Source organism: Panthera pardus, unplaced genomic scaffold, assembly GCF_024362965.1.
Source record: "Panthera pardus isolate Hobbes unplaced genomic scaffold, ASM2436296v1 HiC_scaffold_8, whole genome shotgun sequence".
Taxonomy (NCBI): Eukaryota; Metazoa; Chordata; class Mammalia; order Carnivora; family Felidae; genus Panthera; species Panthera pardus.
The window spans coordinates 17,417,282-17,435,107 of NW_026527013.1; the positions used below are offsets into that span (position 1 = coordinate 17,417,282).

A 17,826-nucleotide genomic window follows, 5' to 3' on the forward strand; every position below is an offset into this window, starting at 1 on the left:
CTGTTTCCTCTCCTTCCTGACTTGAATTAGTAATTAAAAACTACTCACAAGAAAATTCCTAAGTTGGCTTCGCTATTGAATTCTACCAAACATTTAATGAAAAATTAAAACCAATTCTTCATAAACTCTTCCAAAACTAAAACTCAAGAGGGGAGAACACTTCGTAACTCATTCTATGGTTGGTATCACCACAGAATGGTATAACTCTGATATTACTCTGATACCAAAACTAGACAAAGACATCAGAAGGAAACTACAGATCAATATCTCTTCTAAATACGGATGCCAAAATGTTCAATACGTTTATGAATGTGCCAGCAAATAACATGAGTTATACACCATGAGCAAATGAGATTAATCCCAGCAATGCAAGATTAGTTTAACACCCCAAAATCAATTAATGTAATACATACATATCAGTAGAATAAAAAATGAAATCACATGGGAGCACCTGGATGGCTCAGTCAGGTTAAACGTCTGACTCTTGGTTTCAGCTCAGGTCATGATCTCAGTTTGTGGGATTGAGACCCACGTTGGGCAATGCGCTGACAATGCAAACAGAGCCTGCCTGAGATTCTCTCTCTCCCTCTCTCTCTGCCCCTCCCCTGCTTACTCCCACTCTCTCAATAAATAAATAAATAAATAAATAAACAAACAAACTTAAAATAATAATAAAACCACACGATCATTTCAATAGGTGTAGAAAAATCACTTGACAAAACCCAACACCCTTTCATGATAAATCAAACACTTGACAAATTAGGAATAGAAGGCATTTTCCTTAATCTAAAAAATGGCATCTATAAAACACCCACCACTGACACCATACTTAAAAAATGGCAAAAGACTAGATGCTTTCCCTCTAAGACTAGTAACAAAATAAGGATGTCTGCTCTCACTACTTCTAGTTATCATTGTATTAAAGACTCTGGCCAGGAAAATTAAGCCAAAAAAAAGAAATTAAAGCCATCCAGATTGGAAACGAGGAACTAAAACTGTATTTGTAAATGACATGATCTTACATATGGAAAATCCTTAGGAATCCACTAAAAAAACTATTAGAACTAATGAGTTCAGCAAGGCTGGAAGATACAAGATCAATATACAAAAACCACTCGTGTATCTACATCCTTCCAATGAACAAACTGAAAATGAAATTAAGAAAACAACTCCATTCACAGCATTAAAAAGAATAAAATACTAGGAATAAATTTTACAAAAGGGAGTATAAAATTTACACTCTAAAAACTACAAAATATTGGTGAAGGAATAAGATATAAATAAACGGAAAAACATTCTATGTTTATGGATTTGAAGATAATATTGTTAAGATGGCAAAACTCCTCAATTTGATCTATAGATTTAATGCAATTCCTAACAGAATCCCAGCTGATTTCTTTATAGAAATTGACAAGCTGATTCTAAAATTCATATGAAATGCAAAGGACCCAGAACAACCAAAATAATCGTCAGAAAAAACAAAGTAGGAAAATCTACACTTCCCAACTGCAAAACTTACCACAAAGCAACAGTAATCATGACAGTATAGTGCTGGCTTAAGGACACACATATAGATCAACAGAACAGAACTAAGAGTTGATAAACAAAACTATGTATCTATGGTTAACAGATTTCAACAAGGATACCAAGACCATTCAATGGGGAAAGAATAGTCTTTCCAAAGACTGGAGACGGGACAACTGGATATGCACATGAAAAATAATGAATTTGGACCTCTACCTCTCACCATATAGAAAAACCAATTTACAGTGGACCGAAGACCTTAATAAGGCAAGGGCTAAAATTATAAAAATTTTAGAGAAAAACATAAGGGTAAATGTTCATGACCTCAGTTTGGCAATGGGCTCTTAGGTATGACATCAAAGTATGAGCAACAAAAACTAGTCTTCAAAATCAAAAACTTTTATGCATCAAAGGACACTATCAAGAAAATTAGAAGACAACCCACAAAATGGGAGAAAGCATTTGCAAATCATAAACCTGATAAGGGTCTAGTTTATAAAGAACTCGTACAGGGCACAACAAAAAGACAAACCAATTAAAAATGGGACAGAGGATTTCTCTAAGGAAGATATATAAATAGCCAACAAACACACGAAAAGTGAAAAAGATAATCAACACCATTAGCCAATACAAAAATGCAAACAAAAATCATAACAAGATACCATTTCATACCAACTAAGTTAGCTCTAATTTTTGAAAAAGAAAAACAAGCATTTTTAAGGATGTGGAGGAATTACAAACCTAATCCACTACTGGTGGGAATATAAAATGGTACAGGTGCTTTGGAAAACAGTTGGGCAATTCCTCAAATTAAACACTGAGTTATCATATGCTCAGCAATTCCAGTCTAGGTATTTCTCTCAAGAGAAATTTAAGTATATGTCTACTACACAAAACCCTTTTTAAAACAGCATTACTGACAACAGTAAAGAAAAAAAAAAGGAAACTGCCTATATGTTATCAACTGATGAACAGATAAACAAAATGTAGTATATCCATACAATGCAGTATTATGAGGTCCTATGAAAGAATGGAGTACTGATCCATGCCACGAACCACGAGTCCTTGAACACTTGCTAAGTGAGAAAGCTAGTCACAAAAGACCATATATTATTCCATTTCCATAAAATGTCCAGAATAGATAAATTTAGAGAGACAGAAAGAGATTAGTGGTTGCTTAGGGCCAGGGTGGATAAGGAGATAGGGAGTGATATTTAAAGAATACAGGGTTTCTTTTTGAGGTAATACTAAAAATCCACTGAACTATACATTTTAAATGGGTGAATTGTATGGTATGTGAATTATATCTCAATAAAGCTGTTTTGAAAAATTACATATCTAGCCTAGCCAATACTTGGAAAATGGCATAGAACATCAAGTACTAGATTATTTGGAACCAGTTATAAGCTCCTTATTAACTGGATGGCAAAAAAGAAGCCATATATAAGTGCAAACAAGACAACAGCTCTCAACCTGGCGTGGCGGCAATGATGCTATTACTTTGAGGTCCTTCTGCAATCCATTCCTGCCACCATTTCCAGCTCTAGCCAACTACACATATGCTTTCTGTCTCTATAGATTAGTTTGATTTTATAGAAATGAAGTATGAGGGGCGTCTGGGTGGCTCAGTTTGTTAAGCGTCCGACTCCCAATTTCGGTTCAGGTCATAACCTCATGGTTTGTGAGTTCTAGCTCCGCATTGGGCTCTGCACTGACAGTGTGGAGCCTGCTTGAGATTCTCCCTCTCTCCCTCTCTCTCTCTCTGTCCCTCCCCTGTTCACGTGCTCTCCCCCCTCCTCTCTCAAAATAAATAAATAAACTTTTTTTTAAAAGGTGAAGAAAAAAAAAGAAATGGGGTATGAGTCCTAGTTTTCCCTTCTGTCAAATGAGGATCATATGTACTTGGCAGAGTTAGGTAAGAAACACAGAAAATATGTATAGAAAGGCTCTAGCACTGTGCCAGGCACAACACAGATATTCAACAAATGGTGCTATTATTACTGTAGTAATTCCTTTTGGAAGAATTAGGTTCTAAGGTACTACTGACCATTAGTCTTCAGTGAGTATGAATTTCAGTTAAGTTACTCAGAACAGGCTTTAAATCTAGAGGGGTGTGTGCCTCAGATGAAGGGATCAAGAAAGAGGAGAAAGGGTCACCTAAATTTTCAGGGTAAATGAGTACACTTTGGTTGTACCTGACAAGCTATACTTAGGCTAAAGGGTTCTATGTGAGCAGTGGCTGTAAATTATTCATGTTTATGTCATCGCTCACACTGAGCAGCCACAGGCAAGCCTGCACTTACCAGTCTGGGTAGGATTCACCAACTGTTCAGGTTCGAAGCAGAAGTTTGTATTTTCTGGCCAGTTCTGGATGTTCTGATATCCTTGGAAGGTCATTTTCTCGTCAAGGAATGGAGTTGGAGACCCTTCAAACAGAAACACAAAACAAAAGTTATAAAATACTACTGTCTTCCCTTCCACTAGAATTGAGTTTCTACAAGCATTATAGCTAGTACCATAGGACAAAATCATACCTAGCTAGTGCATTTGAAGACCATTTTTTTTCCCCTTTATTAAGACAGAAAAACAATCAAGATGCTGGAAGCATAGGTTGTTATATAAGGTTAAAAACATCATAGGATGACTTCTGGTTATGATATATGAAAAGGTTAGTGATTTTCATCCACAAAGGAACAAGTATAAAATTGGGACAAAACTGGGAGGCTTGGGTGGCTCAATCGGTTAAGCATCCAACTCTTGATTTCGGCTCAGGTCATGATCCCACAGTTTGTGGGTTTGACCCCTGCATCAGGCTTTGTGCTGATAATGGAGAGCCTGCTTGGGATTCTCCCTCTCCCTCTTTCTCTCTGCCCCTCCTCCACTCATGCGCGCGCGCACGCGCGCGCGCTCTCTCTCTCTCTCTCTCTCTCAAAATAAATAAACTTTAAAAACCAACTGGGACAAGACTGTCAACAGCAATCATTTCAAGTCACCAAAATTAAAAAAAAAAAAAGTCAGATCTAAATAAATACGGAGACATACTACGTTCATCAATGCAAAACTCAATATTGTTAAGATGGTAATTCTCAAACTGACCACTATATTCAAGGCAATTAAAAGTGTCAGCAAAATTTTTTGAAGATGTCAGAATGGAAATGCATAAAAACACAAAACAGCCAAAACAATTTTGAAGAAAAGCACATTGGAGGACTTATATTACTTGATTTCAAAAGTTACTTTTACAAATGTACAATAACCAAGTCAGTGTTGTACGGACCACACATTAGATAAATGGAGAACAGAGTTCAGAAAGAAACCTAAGTTGTGGATGACTGGTTTTTAACAGAGGTGCCAAGGGAATTCAATGGGGAAAGGATAATTTTTTTCAACCAGTGATACAGAAACAGTTGGTCACTTACCTCACACCACATGCAAAATCTAACTCCAAATAGATTAAAGACCTAAATATAAACATGTAAAACTAAAAACTTGTAGAAGAAAACTAGGAGAAAAATCTCTGTGACCCTGGATTAGACAAAGACTTCTTAGACATGTCATCAAAGGTAGGATCCAAAAAAGAAAAAAATACTGATGAACTGGACATCATGGAAATGTAAAACTTTTGCTTTTCAAAGATACCATTAAGAATATGAAAAGAGAAGACCCCAACTGAGAGAAAATATTTGCAAATGGATGAATCTGATAAAGGACCTGTATTCAGAAGAGATCAAAATCTGTTACAATATAATCTACATTAGCTAAGTTTTAATAAGAGAGAAACAGTTCACTTATCACATTAAAAACTTAATATATTTATAAGTAACTTAAATATTGGTACATACTGTGGATTCAAAACTGTGTTTAAGCATTTAATATGGAGGAAAAGCGACTTCACTCTTTGCTTAGTTTTGTTTATACTTGCTGTGAACAATGTGTAAACTTTTCTTTAATTTCCCTTATACTTTCTTTGCTCTGATCATATTTATTAAGATGTTATTCTTTGTTAAGTCTAATGATAAAAAATTAAGACTTGGAAAAAATCTCTTCCAACACAGTTATAACACAAGCAACTCAATTTTAAATGGGGGAAAGATTTCAACAGACATTTTCATCAAGGAAAATACACAAATGGGTAATTTGCACACGAGAAAAAGCTCATCATTAGTCAATAAGGAAATGCAAACTGCCATCACTATGAGATGCCACTACACTACAGAACTGCTAAACCAAAAGACTGATGATACCAGGAGTTTGTGAGGATATAGAGAAAAAGGAAGCTTCTTTCATTCCTGGAGGGAATGTTAAATTCTTTAAGTAAATACTAAATAAATACTTTAGAAAATAGTCTGGGGCACCTGGGTGGTTCAGTCATTTAGGCTTCCGACTTCGGCTCAGGTCATGACATGATCTAGCTGTTTGTGAGTTCGAGTCCTGCCTCGGGCTCTGTGCTGACAGCTCAGAGCCTGGAGCTTGTTTCAGATTCTGTGTCTCCTCTCTCTCTGCCCCTTCCCTGCTCACATTCTGTCTCTCAGAAATGAATAAACATTAAAAAAAAAAAAAAAAAACTTTTTTAAAGAAAATAGTCTGATGGCTTCCTTTTCTTAATAACAGCTTAACCGAGATAATAAATTTACCCTAAACTGTTTTTTAAGCTTTATTTATTTATTCTGAGAGAAAGAGAGCATAAGTAGGGGAGGAACAGAGAGAAGGACAGAGAGAGAATTCCAAGCAGGCTCCACACTATCCACGCAGAGGCAGACGCATGGCTTGAACTCACAAACCGTGAGATCATGACCTGAGCAGAAATCGAGTCAGATGCTTAACTGACTTAGCCACCCAGGAGCCCCTAAATTTACCCTTTTAAAGTGTAGAATCCAGTGTGTTTTACTATATTCACTGAGTTATATAACTACCACCACTATCTAACTTAACATTTTTATTAACTCCAAAATCCTATACCCATTCCCCTTTCCCACTTTCCCCCAGCCCCTAGCAATCATGAATCTACTTTCTGTTTCTGTGAATTTTCCTATTCTAGATATATCACATAAATGTAATCATACAATATGCAGCCTTTTGTGACTGGCTTATTTCACTAAGCACACTGTTTCCAAGGTTCATCCTCGTTGTGGCGTGTGTCAGAACTTCACAGCTTTGTACGGCCAAATAATACTCCAATTGTATGAATATACCATAGTTTATCAATTCATTTGTTGACATTTGATTGTTTCCATTTTTTGGCTATTGTAAACAACGTTGCTATATACATTTAGGTACAGGTTTTTGCATATGTTTCCAATTCTACAGAATTTCTGGGTCATACAGCAACTCTTATGCTTAACATTTTGCAAATCTCTCTCAAAAATAAACATAAAAAAAAGAAATGTCTATTCAAACCATTTACCCATTTTTTAATTGAGCTATTTGGGTTTTTTAAATTATTACTGAGATGCAAGATTCACTTTCTTTTTTAAATTCAAGCACAGTTAACATACAACGTTTTATTAGCTTCAGGTGTACAATACAATGATTCAACAATTCTATACATTACTCAGTGCTCATCACAGTAAATGTACTTAAAAAAAAATTTTTTTTTAATTTACATCCAAATTAGTTAGCATATATTGCAACAATGATTTCAGGAGTAGACTCAGCGGCCTTTACCCATTTAGCCCATCCCCCCCCCCCCCCCACAAACCCTCCAGTAACCCTCTGTTTGTTCTCCATATTTATGAGTCTCTTCTGTTTTGTCCCCCTCCCTGTTTTTATATTATTTTTGTTTCCCTTCCCTTATGTTCACCTGTTTTGTCTCTTAAAGTCCTCATATGAGTGAAGTCATACGATTTTTGTCTTTCTCTGACTAATTTCACTCAGCATAATACCCTCCAGTTCTATCCACATAGTTGCAAATGGCAAGATTTCATTCTTTTTGATTGCCGAGTAATACTCCATTGTATATATATACCACATCTTCTTTATCCATTCATCCATCAATGGACATTTGGGCTCTTTCCATACTTTGGCAATTGTTGATAGTGCTGCTATAAACATGGGGGTGCATGTGTCCCTTCGAAACAGCACACCTGTATCCCATGGATAAATGTCTAGTAGTGCAATTGCTGGGTCATAGGGTAGTTCTACTTTTAGTTTTTTGAGAACACAGTAAATGTACTTTTAATTGCCTTCACCTATTTCACCCATCTCCTCACCCACCTTTCTTCTGGCAACCACCAGTCTGTTCTCTGTATTTAAGAGTGTGCTTTTTGCTTTTTTACTTTGTTCTTTTGTTTCCTAAATTCCACATATGAGTGAAATCATATTGTATTTGTCTTTCTCTGATTTATTGCATTTAGCATTCCACCCTTGAGATCCATCCAAGATTTATTTTCTTGAGGATATCTTTAGCACAAACAATTTTTAATTTAGATAAAATCCAATTTTTCTTTTTGAAGATTTCATTTTTAAGTAATCTCTACACCCAACATAGGACTTGAACTTACAACACCAAGATCAAGAGTCACGTGCCACTCCGACTGAACCAGCCAAGTGCCTGTTTATATACTATAAACAAAAGTTATAGGAATGTGGTCTCTCTACCAAAATATTTTGGTGTACTATGTTCACCCTTCCTGTGATGATATAAGATGACAAAATGCCTGTGATGAAATGAAATAAGGTGAACGACATAGACACTGTGACACAATGTTAGGCTACTGCTGACCTGATCTGTCAGAAGGAGAACCATCTGCTTCCATAAAGTCGCTAGCCATGGATAACTGAAACCATGGAAAGCAAAACCACGGATAAGGGGGTACTGCTGTGTTCTTCTCCCTTGATTTATTTAGCACCCTTGTTGGAAAATGTAAGAGTTTATTTCTAGACTTTGACAGTTTCTTAAAATGTTTCTTAAAATGTTAAACACACACTTACCACATGACCCAATAATTTCAACCCCAGGTTGAAAGAGAAATGAAACCATATATCTATATAAAAACCAGTATATTAATGTTGACAGCTGCATTATTCATAATAGCTAAAAATCAGAAACCCAATGTTCATCAACTAGTGAATGGATAAACAAAATACGGTGCATACATACAGTGGAATAATATGCAGCTGGCTATATAAATGGGAATGAACTACTGATAAACACTACAATACAGATGAGCCTTAAAAGCATTGTGATCTGTGAGAAAAAGCAAGACACAAAAGACTATATGTTTTATGATTCTGTTCACATGAGTTTTCTAGAAAAGGCACAACTATAAAGACAGGAAATAGAATAGTGGTTGCCTAGACTATAGGTAGGAATGGGAATTGAGCATAAATGGGCCCAAGGGAATTCTGAGGGTGATAAAAATATTCTAAAAATGGATTAGGGTGACTTTAGTATATACTTCCTTGTTAGGGGTATGAACTTTTGTTGAGAGGGGCATAAAAGTCAATGAGAAAGAAGTTTTGGAAGGCTGAGTAGCCACAGTACCAAAGTTTAAAGTTTCCCTACTGTCTTCCTTCTGGAAAACAGACTAAGACCTAAGGAAGACATGGCTGCAAGGAGAAGGCTCCGCTACAAGGTACTTAAAAACATTTCTATGGCTGCTAACACACCAACTGCTAACCTCAAGGCGAACAGGGAGTGGAAGTGGAACGATGCCTCTCTAATTAGTAGCCAACTCATTAGGCTGCCTCTAGGTGTAAATGTTCCCCTTCAAGGTTGCCCTTTATCTTCACGTTTCATATAATCATTTAAATCTGATTTCGCCTACATGAAGTGCTTTGGGGGGAAAAGGAGAGAAGAAGAATAAAACAAACACATTTAACCTAAATTTGCATTTTCTTTTTTTTTTTAAGCTAATTTATTTGGGGGGGGGGGAGGGAGAGAGAGAGAATGAGTAGGGGAAGAGGCAGAGAGAGAGGGAGAGAAAGAATCCCAAGCAAACTCCACACTGTCAGGGCAGAGCCTGATGCAGGGCCGATCTCACAGACCTTGAGATCAAGACCTGAGCCAAAATCAAGAGTAGGACACTTAACCAACTGAGCCACCCAGACACGCCTCAATTTGCATTTTCTAAAATGGTCCTTTAGGAACATCTCTTGGGAGGATCTTGGCTATCTGAAGATTTTTTTTCTATAAATGTTTTTACTCAAGCATAATAAATATGTGGACTTTAAGTGATTTCCCATGCCTACAAGAATGGGAGGTGGATAATATACTAGAATTTTAATTAAGATATTTAATTATCACTTTCTAACTAAAACTCTTCTTACATAAATAAAACACCTAATCCCTAAGAAACTCATCTGCTGGATGGAGAGTTAACACAGTAAACGGCTAACCCTCCCGGGTTCTGTGTGTTAACCAGAGCCTTTAGTAGGAGTGGTTTCTCTCTGGTGGTTATGGGCACTGACCTGCATGCAGCTAAGAAACTTCTGTTCTAACTTATAAGAAAAGGAAACATCACTTCTTCAAAACAGATTTTTTTTCCAAAATTTAAGCAATGTTTGTCACAGTGCCTTTTTCACATGGGAACTGATTGTCATAATCGTCTTTCATCAGTGATGTTTACAATGGACAATATAGATATTCCACACATAGCTATTCCCAAGGTCAACTCTCACTAAATGACAAAAGTAAATGCCTCCTGTTGTGGTACAATTTGGGGCCAGGGAGAAGAAAAAATTTTAGCAATACAGTTCAGATACGGAGTCTACAAGCAGCAGGGACGAGAACACCCGGTACTGTAATGTGGTCCTGTAAATTCATGTCTAAGCATCTCCAGAGTTTTGAATGCATCACCTCCATTTCCTCCAAGCACCTCCTCCTCCTTTTGGTCTCTCCCCACCCCCCCACCCCCCCACCCCGTATGCTTTCTCTTTTCTGCCACCCTTTAGCTTTAAGAGAGCCAACTTTAAATGGCATTTCAACACAAGGAAGTTCTGCAGAGCTGACTATAGTCAAACTGCGTTAGTTGTGTGGTTTAATTGTCTATAATTTCCTGTAATACTTAATGTGTATTCATCACTATTTCAGCAGACTTATAGGCCCAATTTTATAGAGACCACATACCTGTTTTTACACAGTGCTGGAGAAGTGGAGAAAACATTCAGCAGAGCCAAATATGAGTTGAGGCCATGGGTAAGAATGGGTAAATAAGGAGCACACCAATTTGAATAGAAAAACCTTGTGGAGGACTACAGTTCTTCACAAAGGACTGCTAGAGAATAGCTAGGACATCAAAGGCCAAAAAAGTAGACCCCAAGGTTTATCTGCCTGTATCCCTCCTAAAGGGGAACCACTCTATTCCCTTCCAGATGGGCCTGGTGCAGCGGTCTATCATGGAGTTTTTGCTTCACTGACCAAAGGGGTACACTTGGGACTCTTTCAATCAGGCCAAAAGTCCTCTGGAGAAATCTGATACACAGACCTGACATTTTGGATCTTGAGCCACAATGACATACTGGGCCGCCAGTGGCCCTCTTTGCCACTTTGAAAGAGCCTGCCTGAGAATGAAGCCAAAGAGAGGGCAAAGGAGAAAGGCAGAGTGTAAGTGAGTGAGTGAGTGAGTGAAGCAGAGATAGAACAAGGGGAGGACAGAAAAGCAAGAGAGGGACTTATGAGCCAAGTAGGATTCTAAAAGCCTTTAGGTGTTAAAAAAAAAAAAAAAAAAATCTAGCTGTAGGCAGCCAACAGACACATAAATGTACAGTCCCTAGTTCTTAGAATAGGAGATAAATTGAGGAAGTGTCTAAAAACTTAAGAAATCTATAATTTGTCTATAACAGTCTGAAGGTTTCTTCAAAGGACAGAAAAGAAATCTAAACCGAAAGTAGAAAGAAAGACAACTGTACTGGAAATGAGGAGATCCAGGCTCTAACTCTGGCTGCCACAGAACTCCGGGCATGGCTTCAAGACTTGTAGAGCCACAGACTACTATACTAACTTAGAATTAAAAAAAAAAAAAAAAAAAAAAAAGGGTTGTGATACACAATTTTTAAAATGCATTTTACCCCTAAATTGTGAGACCTCTAACATCCATTCATCTTTATATGCCCCAAAAATCTAGTAAAATATAATTTACATACAAGTACTCAGAAGTTACTGGTTAAATGGAAGTACTTGGACATTTGTTAAGCCAAAAAGATTATAATAAATTAAAAAAAAACCCACAATGTCCTTGGGGTTCATAAGTGGCATATGGAGGAGGGAAGAAGATAAGGTGGCAAATATTTGGATAAACACTTCTTAAAATCAATAAAAATATAAATAATACATTATCTTACCTCTCACATCACAAAAGCACAAATATAACAACAGAGTTCCACTCTGGATTATTAAAAAGAAATTAACCAGAAAATGATAGGAGAAGACAGTTTTCTGATGCTCTGAAGTTGAAGCTAAGAATCAATCTGTAACTGACTCCATAGTACTATAAGCAACAGTCTCAAACTCTGGTCTTTGGCTACTTTCCAGAATAATTTTTCCTCCCCCGCCTTATTTATTATTAAATCTTTTAATAAATCTATAGCAGAGTTTAAACAACAGAAAGGGAAGGCAGGAGAGAGGAAAATAGAGCAAACAAGTAAGCAAGCAAACAAAGGGATGACCCTGCTCTGATCAAAGCTTAAATGTAGAAATTTGGGACAGCTTTTTTGTCTCTCTTGGTCTTAGTAATGACCTCTAAAGGATATTTATTCTTTATTACAATATTTATTACAATAAAAAGCATGCTATTAATATTTTTATATTCCATAGAACTTCCATCTTTGCCTTGCTTCCTGAATTAGAGAAGATGCACCCACCATGTACTGTTTCAAAGCTCATAAAGGCAATTTGTTTAGGGCTTCAACATGACAAATGCTTCTCCCAGAATAACGTAAATGTTGGATGCTAATCTAACACTCTTCCTCATCCGCTGAAATGAACCGATGGCAGGGCTATTCCCCACTACTTCAACAGGAAAGTCACACTCCAGACAGGCCAGACCCTCGCAGCCACTGCCGAAGCCCATGCTTCTCCTACCCCTCCCAGTTCCTGTGCTCATCAGATGAACCTCTGCCCACTGCTGGACTCACATCCCAGAGCCATGACTCAGGTGTCCGTTTCCACACAGCTTCTGTCATAACTTTAATGCTTAGTCTCCTCCTCTTAGCAATTTCGACCTTCATTGTTCCTAGGAAACAATTTAGTCCCTGAACGCGTATTTCCTTATTAGTCTAATTTTTTTTTTTTTTTACTTTTTAAATACTTAAACCTTTAAGTATGTTCATCACTTAAATAATTCATTACTTAACATGTATTAATCTTGTTGCTCTAATCCATTAATATGTTTCTTTGAAAAATAAAGACTATGTTTCTATTATTTTATTTCTTCAAAAGGCCTAGCTCACTGCATGACACAGAACAGCATTTGATAAATAAGCTGTTATCAAAATTATCACAAGGTCCTTATTCTGGACTGGATTATTTAAGTTAATAAATTCACACTATATATAAAATTGCTTGGAAAGTGATTTACATTTAGTATGAGAAAGCATAAGGAACCCCAGGAGATTTTACACAAGAGCCTATCGTGTCTAAAATAAATTTTAGAAGACCAGTGATTCTGCTTACCCTTTGGTTAAAAAGAAACCCATAATTTCAGGGGGTTTTGTTGTTGTTGTTGTTGTTGTTGCTGTTGTTGTTGTTGTTTTATTGAAGTATAGGTGACATCAATGTTTACCAGTTTCAGGTGTACACATACTGATTTGACAATTCCATACATTACTCACTGCTCATTATGGTAAGTGTAGTCACTGTCTATTGTCATACGTTATTACAATTATTGTTGACTATATTCCCTCCGCTGTACTTTTCATCTCTGTGACTTATTTATTTTTTAACATGTTAATTTATTTTTGAGAGAGAGACAGAGAGTGAGTATGGGGGGAACAGAGAGAGACAGAGACACAGAACCTGAAGCAGGCTCCAGGCTCTGAGCTGTCAGCACAGAGCCTGACGTGGGGCTTGAACCAGTGAACAGGGAGATCATGACCCGACCCAAAGTAGGATGCTCAACCAACTGAGCCACCCAGGAGCCCCAATATACCTGGAAATTTGTACCTCTTAATCCCATTCACCTATTTTGTCCTTCCCCCCAACCCACCTACCCTCTGGCAACCACCAGTTTGTTCTCTGTATTTAAGAGTTTGCTTGATGTTTATTTTGTTTTTTAGATTCCACATGCAAGTGGAATCATATGGTAATTTGTATTTCTCTGACTTACTTCACTTAGTATAATACCCTCTAGATCCAACCATGTTGTCACAACTGGCAAGTATGGTGTCTAGATGGGGGTGGGGGGGGGTCTCTCGATCTGACGGGTGCCCCCAAATGCAGGGTGAGGATTAGGTGGAAGCCAATAGCATGGGAGGTGAAAGAATTCCCCTGAGGTAGAACAAAAGAGATAGAAGTTTACTGAATACACGGCAGGGGAGCGGTGGGCAGGACAGCAGAGGAACTTTTTTGTTGTTGTTGTTCTTTTTTATGGCTGAGTAATACTGTTTTACACACACACACACACATCTTCTTTATCCATTCATCTATCAGTGGATACCTGGGTTACTTACATATCTTGGCTATCATAAATAATGTTGCAATAAACATAGGGATGCATATATCTTTTCAAATGAGTGTTTTTCTTTTCTTTGGGTAAATACCCAGTAGCGGAATAACTGGATCTATTTCTATTTTTAATCTTCTGAGGAACTTCCATACTGTTTTCCACAGTGGCTACACAAGGGTTCCTTTTCTTCCACATCCTAGCCTACACTTGTTCCTTGTCTTTTTTGTAGAGACTGCTTTTAGGCAACAGACTTGAGCAATGGAGACTTGAGCAATGGAAACTTGAACAAGGCAAAAAGGCCCAAGGCGGCAACCACTAGGCTAACTGCAAACAGGCTCTTCAAGCAACCTACCTCAAAATAGCCATAGGCCCTAACTGACCAATTACGACCAGGCACAATTCCTAAGATTACCAAAAAAGGAAAAATTCCTGAGGTCTCCATACTTCCTCACTCCACCCTATAACTGTGGCCCCTCACCACCACCTCCTTGCAGTCTCTCTCCTTTGCTGTCCTGCCCACAGGACAATGTATTCATTAAACTTCTATCTCTTTTGTATCCCTTTAGGTGAATTCTTTCACCGCCCACACGGCCAGCCCCCAACCAACTGGGACACCCCACATTTGGTGGCCCCTCATCTGATGGGAACCCCCCATGTTTTTAATTCTAGTCATTCTAACTGGTATGAAGTGATACTTCATTGTGGTAAAAACAAAAACATCTCAAAAAAATTTTTTTAAGATTCTATTTTTAAGTAATCTCTACACTCAATTTGGGGCTTGAACTCACTACTGGGCTATCAAGAGTCACATGCTCTACTAAGCCAGCCAGGCACCCCTAAAACCCACAATTTTCTAAAATTTTTTTTTTTTAACGTTTATTTATTTTTGAGACAGAGGGAGACAAAGCATGAACAGGGGAGGGGTAGAGAGAGAGGGAGACACAGAATCAGAAGCAGGCTCCAGGCTCTGAGCCATCAGCCCAGAGCCCGACACGGGGCTCGAACTCACGGACCGCAAGATCGTGACCTGAGCTGAAGTCGGCCGCTTAACCGACTGAGCCACCCAGGCGCCCCAAAAACCCACAATTTTCAATCAGAGATGTGAATACATTTTCTTCAGACATTCTAGGGAAGAAACATGCATCTCTCATTTTAAGATGCAGAAGGCACTGGTTATCTTCCCCCCATAGTGATGGGGCAGCACAGCCTAAAGCGGCTCTCTGGGGAGCAATGTTGAGAAGAGCCAGCCTCCAGCCAACAGTATTATTAATGAGCAAATCTAACAGAGGCTCACTCCCACATCTTCATTCAATGCTACTGACCTAGATTTCCTTCTTAAAACTCCACAGCAAAAGCAGGCAAACTCCCTTGCAGGAACCGTTAGAATAAAAAAAAATTTTTTTCCAGCATAACTGCAATCTACTCAGACACTGATTTCAGTAAAAAAATGAAAGATGAAATTCTAAATAAGAATCAATTTACATAAAGCAATGGAAATAACACTAGATACCTTGGGTCTCCTATAAACGATTCAAGAATGGGAAAAAATACAGGCCAGTTTCTACTGTGAAATTAGATCATTTAACAGTAAAGGCAACTGGTTATATACTAAAAGTGCCAACTAATCAAGCAGTAATATCTATATATCAAAGCCAGAACAATTCTATCAGATAAGATCCATTCCAAGTGAAAGACCAATAGATTTTAATATAACAGAATACAAAACATTCACTGATAAGGTTTTTAAGAAACTACCACTTGTCGATTTTTTATAACTTCTTTAAAAAGTTTTTATTTATTATTTTTGAGAGAGAGAGAGAGACCGAGCACTAGCAGGGAGGGGCAGATAGAGAGAGAGGGAGACACAGAATCCAAAGCAGGCTCCAGGCTCTGAGCTGTCAGAGCCTGAAGAAGAGCTCAGTCTCACAAGCCATGAGATGATGATCCGAGCCGAAGTCGTACATTTAACTGACTGAGCCACCCAGGCACCCCTGTAACTTTTTTAAAATTTATTTTGAGGTGGGGAGGGGCAGAGAAAGGGAGAGAGAGAATCCCAAGCAGGCTCTGTGCTGTTAGCACGGATCCCGACATGGGGCTCGATTCCAGGAACCATGAGATCATGACCTGAGTCGAAATCAAGAGCTGGATGCTTAACCAACTGAGCCACCCAGATGTCCCTACTTGTCAAGTTTAATGTCAAATCAAAGAATATCCAGTTACCTGAAAAGGAACTGTCAAAATACTCCTCCTAACTACATATATGAGACAGATTTTCTTCATATTCTTCAACTCAAACAACATATTGTGACACACTGAATGCAGAGGCAGCTTTCAGAATCCAGTTGTCTTCTATTAAACCAGACATGAAAGACATTTAGAAAAACGTAAAACAACACAGTCCTTCCAACTAAACTCTTTTTTGAAACTATACTAATTTTTTTTTACTTATTAAAATTCTTAATGTTAACATGTAATGATTATTAGTTATTTTAAACTAATAAATCTTTTTAACAGTCTCTCAGTTTTAATATCTAATTTGATAAATACTGGCAGAGATAACCCATATCAACAAAAGCTCTTTGGGGTCCTTAATAATTTTGTAAACATACAACTGACAATGAGCTGCACAGACTTAAAGTATACAGTCTGGTAAATTTCAACATATGTATCCTATAACAAGAGAGTGAACATATTCATCACCCTGAAAAGTTTCCTACTTTTGTTCCTTTTCCTAAGTAGGTTCCAAGCCCAGTATGGAGCCCCAATGTGGGACTTGCACAACCCTGAGATCATGACCTGAGCCGAGATGGAGAGTTGGATGCTTACCCAACTAAGCCACCCAGGCGCCTCATAGTTTCCTACTTTTTAAGCCATGAAGTTGTCTTGATATCAATAGGTTTGAGAACTGATGACATATTGGGAGACATTCTCCCTCTACAGAATACTGCTATTTATTTGGAAAGACAAAGAAAAAAGATAAAGAAGAAGCACTGATTGGGGCAGAAAAACTCAGCTCTTTGGATTAACTCAGTTAATTCCTCTGAACCTCAATATCTCACTTATATCAATGAAAGGACTGTACTAGAATCTATCTCCTCTCTTAGCTCCCTTCAGTTCTAAAAGGCCATTAGCCCACATCCCTACACACACACTGTAGACTCATGTGTAAAGCTAACAATAGCTCTTCTAGCTCTTTCTCCCAATGCCACCTCCAAGCATGATCACTCTTCTAGCTCCTTTCTACAACTCCCCCAACTCCCCTACCTCCAAGCATCAAGAAGTCCAAAACAAAGTTCAAGCTTCATAATGCTTCTATGATACAAACTTAGCCATCTCTGAAATGAGGAAATACATAATACAACATCTTATTAAGAGCTAAACTGTACCATGAAGGTGTTTAAAATTCATGAAAAGAGAAGTAAGAAAATTAATGCTGGCAAGAGGGCTTCACAGAAAAGACAGGGGGCAATCTCTGAATATGTTTTTTTTTTTTAAGTGAAAAAAAATTTTTAACGTTTATGTATTTTTGAGAGAGAAAGGGGGGTAGACAGAGGGAGACAGAGGATTTGAAGCAGGCTCTGCACTGATAGCAGAGAGTCTGATATGGGGCTCAAACTAAGAACCCCAAGATCATGATCTGAGCCAAAGTCGGTCACTTAATCAACTGAGCCACCCAGGCAACCCTCTCTGAATATGGTAT

General features: G+C 37.8%; 1 protein-coding gene across 19 annotated transcripts in view; it reads right to left on the bottom strand.

Annotated features, from left to right (window-relative positions):
• MAP4 (microtubule associated protein 4) overlaps nt 1–17,826 on the bottom strand; it is a 193,061-nt gene that overhangs the window by 61,563 nt on the left and 113,672 nt on the right. For all 19 annotated transcript variants that reach the window (XM_053898605.1, XM_053898613.1, XM_053898611.1 and 16 more), the window contains one exon: nt 3,828–3,950. In XM_053898605.1, the coding sequence (XP_053754580.1) occupies nt 3,828–3,950 (123 nt within the window). The remainder of the gene's footprint in view (nt 1–3,827; nt 3,951–17,826) is intronic.